This window comes from Protobothrops mucrosquamatus, unplaced genomic scaffold (assembly GCF_001527695.2).
Source record: "Protobothrops mucrosquamatus isolate PMUCROS unplaced genomic scaffold, P.Mucros_1.0 scaffold15158, whole genome shotgun sequence".
NCBI classification, from domain to species: domain Eukaryota; kingdom Metazoa; phylum Chordata; class Lepidosauria; order Squamata; family Viperidae; genus Protobothrops; species Protobothrops mucrosquamatus.
In genome coordinates this window covers 1-5,757 of record NW_015400926.1, presented here as the reverse complement: position 1 = coordinate 5,757, position 5,757 = coordinate 1, and the positions used below count along the sequence as shown (strand labels likewise).

Here is a 5,757-nt window from a genome sequence, read left to right as displayed (position 1 = left end):
TTGGGGTGGCCTGGGGTGGAGATGTACAGCTGAGTGTCGTCAGCGTACTGATGGAAATCCACCCCAAAGCCACGAATGATCTCCCCCAGCGGCTTCACATAAATATTGAACAAAAGGGGGGAGAGGACCGACCCCTGAGGCACCCCGCAAGTTAGGGGTCTAGGAGTCGACCTCTGTCCCCCTGCCAATACAGACTGCTTACGGTCGGTGAGGAAGGAGGAGAACCACCGCATAACGGTGCCTCCCACTCCTAACCCACCGAGACGCCGCAGCATGATACTGTGGTCTACAGTATCAAAAGCCGCTGAGAGGTCCAAAAGAACAAGGACAGTGGAATACCCTCTGTCCCGGGCCCTCCAGAGATCATTAACCAACGCGACCAAATGATTTAATATTGCCTAATAATGAGAGATGTGTGACAATTTTTTCTCATGAAATATAAGCATCTCAAGTCCTCTTGTACTTTGAGACAAGTCAGCTCATCCTATCAGAGATAAGGAAAAGAAGTATAAGATTCTTGTTTTCCCTGTTCTTCCATTTTGTATTTTACTTTCATGGTGACAAAAATAGTATGCAATTTCTGAGATTATTTAGGTTACCAAGCAACTCAAAAACATTTAACAAGGAGCACTTTCTCACCTTTGTAACAAAGTATTATTTAATTCTTTCTGATAATTAGTTCAAGAAAAATTAATACTAATTAATAGCATAAATTTAATTTTTAAATATAAAATTTGATGTGGATGATAACAGAAAGAAAGGAAATTCCACCAACTTCCCACCTATAATATGAATTAGTGGAATATTTTTCATTAAAAGACATCTTAGTACGTCATGATTTACCAGACTCCTAGGTACAATCCTAATACTAACTTAAAAAAGAAAAGCATGTTTGTGATAAGTAGATCTGCGATAAAAGTAGTTAGCTTCATGTGCAAATTAAGAACAAAATGACTTACTTTGATGCTCTTTTCTTAATCTTCGGGATAAGTATTTAGTTTAGTTTTCAAAAAAACAATATTTCTAGGTAACAGGTAGACCTTATTTTATTTAAGAATTTACTGTGTTCATTTTCTTAAAAATAAATATGCCACACAGTTGGGTTTTCCCCCCAAAACAATATCTGGTTTCTACTGGTTTCTTTAAAGAAATTCTATGCTTTGTTGTTGCAGAAGCGATTAACTGGTTTAAAATACAGCCATATTTTCCAGTATCTTCTACCTCTTCTGTTTTTGCCTGTCTCTCTCCTTCTTAGAACATGATCCCAAGTGCTGGCCTTTCTCTAGTTCTTCTCCAGCTGCTTTCAAGACTCGACCTTGAACAGACGTTGGCAGCTTTGCAATCAGGGGAGCCACTAACCAGACACCTTGTCTTTCAGAAGAGCTAAAGACATGAAACAAATAAGATTTTTGAACAGAATATTACCGTAATATATTCAGTACTGGAAGAGAGAATGCTATGTATGCAGCTTTATGCTTCAGAAGGAAAGGCAAGATATATACCGGGTAAAATAGTAAAAGTTTACAACTAATTTTTGAATTGTAAGCTGCCCAGAGGCATTGATGAGATGGGTGGCTATAGAAATTGAATGAATGAATGAATGAATGAATGAATGAATGAATGAATGAATGAATGGTTTAAATTCAGTTTCACTATTATATAGAATTTCTGATCTGACACTCCGAATGTTGTCCACTTAGATAGAAATTTCTTATTTCTTCCAATTAAGGATGCACTTGTTAGAAATGAAAAATAAAAAAATTATATCTCATCTTAAACCAATAATTATTTTCCATAAAGTTAAAAAATAATAGAGTTCACTGAGGAATCAGGTCTAATGTGCAGCTTAGGTTCTTTTAAAATGAAATTTTCTTAATTTCAACAACCTATTTTATTTTTAAATCAGAGAAAGATTATTAAATTCTTAATTCATTGACTCAAAGTATTTATTTAACCTGCAGCTAACACTGTGTTTATCCTCTTTAGCGTCTATTTAGTAAACAGTCAAGAGAATGAAGAAATTCTTGCATGCCCAGGTACTCCTTGGAGGCAATAGTTTTTGCATGCAGAAGAAATTAGTATTCCGTGAAGTTTTCTGGTTCAGCACACTATATTTCTCAGAATGAAAAACCACAATTATTCAGCAGCAGCCTTTGTGAGTAGACTCCTCTCAAGTGTTTCTATTTTAAAAAAAAGTGTACATAATTTCTTCATTACCAATTCTGATTGATTACATTACCTTAGGAATGTCTTTTTACAGTTCTGCCTTGTAATATGTGTGTCAGCATTTCCAAGAGAGTTTGGATTGAAGAGGCCTATACCAGAGTTAGAAGAGTTATTGTTTAGATCAGCGGATTGCTGAAACACTTCAATTGTCGCCTTTGCAATATTATCCAACAAGCTGTTCATTTCAGCCACAGACCCAGAACCCTACAGTAAAACATAAGTAAACTAGCGCATTCATGGTATGTTTGCTCATACACTATGTTATTTTGTAAAGGTACATGATTAATTAAAAAGAAAGCAAGAAATACTCACAGGTTCCTTCAGACACTGTTTGATCATTAGTTGAAGTTCCAGCCATGACTGTCTAAGAGTCCACTGGTCTATATTCTGAATCAAAAAATGGAGGAGAATTTTGTTCTTCATAACATTTCTAAAATTATTATTCTCATCAATAAGTTGATATATGGTTTTATTATGTCACATGAAATATTTTGTTATAGATGTATATTGGATATAGCTAATTTTGTTAATTCCTGCTGGTGGAATTCTGTGGGTGGATTAAATTGAGAAAATAGGGCTAGAGAAGGAGAATATGACCTTATAGCAATATACACTTGATCAAAGTTTGTCTTCCATTCAAATCTAGTTTAACAATGGGAATGCCATCTGTACGTATGCTTTTGAGTTTCTATGTTCAAATGTAGGACTTTGTATTTCTTGGTGTGAAAATTCAACTTGCTAGTTTCTTCTGATTGTTTCAATCTTTTATTATCCTCTTGAGTTGTATAATTTTCTCAAAATGATGTTTCTCTTCCCACCCACACCCATCTCTACATCCCCTGCAGATGTGATAATCTTATTTTATATTTCTTCATCCAAGAGAATAGAATAGAATAGAATATCTTTATTGTCATTGTGTAACTCACAACAAAATTAAATGCTGTCCACAGTGCACACTGCACACAAGTAAAAACCACAAATAAGAACATACATTATATACACACATCCTTCACATTCTATTCACCATTGCACTGCCCCTAATATTACACTTCAATGTTGTAGTATACAGTGGTATTTAATATGGTTACAGCTCTGGGATATTTTTCAGCCTATTTGTCTTTGTCTTTATTATCCTGTATTATCTGCCAGGTGGTAATAGTTCAAAAAAAGAATGTCCGAGATGAGATGAGTCTTTAAGAATATTTTGAGCTTTCCTAAGACAACGGGAACTGTACAGTTCGTTCAGGGAGGGAAGAAAGGGCAGCCAATAATCCTCTGGGCGATAGTAATAACTGTCTGGAGTGCTTTCCTATCTGCTATTGTGCAGCAAGCAAACCACACACAAATGCAATGGGTTAAAATGCTCTCCATCGAGCAACAGTAGAAGGTCACCAGCAGTTTTTCATTCAGTTTTTGTTTCCTGAGAAATCTCAAGAAATATAATCTCTGTTGGGCCTTCTTAACCAATGCTATAACATGAGCAGGTCATGTTGCTCCAGGTCAGGTGCTCCTTTATGGTAACAGCCAGAAACCTAAAGCTTGCCACCTGCTCCACACAGTCTCTGCTAATGATCAGGGGCTGAATGTCTGATCTATTCCTCCTGTAATCTACTATAAGCTCCTTGGTCTTAGTTGTGTTGAGAACCAAATTATTGTCTCTGCACCACAAGAGCAACCGCTCCACTTCATCCTGCTAGGCAAACTCATCCTCCTTGGAGATAAGCCCCACCACTTATGTATAAATATGTTGAATAGCACTGGGCCTAAAAGAGAGCCTTGTAGTATGCCATTCAACGTATTTTTCCAGCTTGATCCAGGATGCATTGGAGAAAAATTGTAGGCCATATTACATGAATAAAAAATGGATCATCACAACAATAGTGCTGTCCTTCTCTCTCCAAAAACAATAGCAATATTATATCAGGTTATATCTAGAATATAGTGTATAGTTCTGAGCACCAAAATTTTAGCAAAGACACTGACAAACTTAATTGCATCCAAAAAACAACAATCAAAAAGATTGTCCTACAATTGTCCTAAATACAAGAAGTATTTAAATAGGGGCCAGAGCATGATGGTCAGGAAGTCTGTATTACCATAGCAGATTCCCAGACTGAGGCAATTTGGTTAATTCTCCAAGGTCCTTTTCAACCCTTCCATTCTGTGAATCAATTATTTCACCTTTATAATTGCACACTGTTTCTATTTAACAACTCCTAGTGGTGCAGTGGTTAGAATGCAGTATTGCAAGCTAACTCTGTCCACAGCCTGGAGTTTGATCCTGATGGGCTCAAGGTCCTTCCGAGGTTGGTAAAATGAGGACACAGATTGTTGGGGACAATATGCTGACTCTGTAAACCACTTAGAGAGGGCTGTAAAGCATTATGAAGCAGTATATAAGTCTAAGTGCTATGAATAATTATGAAACAATAATCCAAGTGTTCACTTCATTTAGAAAAAAAGTAAGCAACAATAATGCAACAAAAAAAGCAAATCAAACACAAACTTCTTTCTTATCTAAGCTAAAATAAATTCATTTTAAATGTAGTTACCTGAAGAATGCGCTTGATGTGTTGTCTCTGAGGATTGTCTCCTTCCGCACATTCTTTAATACTGTGAGGGTAACAGATAAGCTGCAACAATTTCTGTGCTTGTTTGTTGGAGAGAACTGGATCCAGGATAAGATCTTTGTCAGTACATAGCCTCTCAGGTTCTTTCAAGCAGTGTTCCCCCACCCATTCCTACCAAAAGAATTTGATGGAGAATAAGCATCAGTACAAAAGTCAAAGCCAAACTTAACTGTGTAATTTGAATGTAACTCGAGTGTATAACAAAAACACAGTATTTTTCAGAAAGAATGGAGTTCATACTGGATATTACTTCTTTATGGCAAAAAATGAGTCTAACTTCATCTTGCAATGTAGCTTCAGTACTTATACTGAAGAACTGACTTGAACACAAATATAGTAGATGTCATTTCCACTATATACATGGTTTGAAATAATTTTGAATAAAATATGATTTTTCAGTGTGGTAGTTATTGCATCTAATATATTCATATCTCACCTTTCTTTGCAAGAGTTAAAATGCATACATCATGGCATTATATCATCATACTCTTAGCCCCAGTTTAGGCTATAAAACAGAGATTGGTCATGGCTGAATAGAGATTGGAAACCAATTGTCTTTGGTCCTATGCCAACACTTACTCCACATTGATCCTATTCACACTTATCAGAATATACTGGCAAGAGTAACTGCTTCAATTCCACATGGAGACACAGACCAATGCACAACAGAAAAAGCCTGCAGTCACCGACTTTCACAATCCCTGGAGTATGGCAACAATGTTACTTTTGCAAAATTATGTCTATGTACACAATAATAAAGGAAAACGAAGACCAGTGTTACCTGCTGACAAATGCTTCTTAGTACATATCTAGCATATTCACTGAGAGTAGCAGTTTCTATGGAAATGGCTTTTCCATACAAAGTCTTTGAGGTAGCTTCCCATATCTCATCATCATTTAG

At 36.2% G+C, this 5,757-nt stretch overlaps 1 protein-coding gene across 1 annotated transcript; it reads right to left on the bottom strand.

Annotated features, from left to right (window-relative positions):
- Positions 1-1,221: 1,221 nt before the first annotated feature.
- On the bottom strand, positions 1,222-5,754 carry LOC107301625 (mediator of RNA polymerase II transcription subunit 12-like protein; the record flags this gene model as incomplete). Its single annotated transcript, XM_015830824.1, has 5 exons — positions 1,222-1,383; positions 2,240-2,430; positions 2,539-2,613; positions 4,779-4,967; positions 5,638-5,754. Coding segments are annotated over 5 exons (734 nt in total), but the record flags the coding sequence as incomplete, so codon positions are not given.
- Between the last annotated feature and the right edge of the window lie 3 nt (positions 5,755-5,757).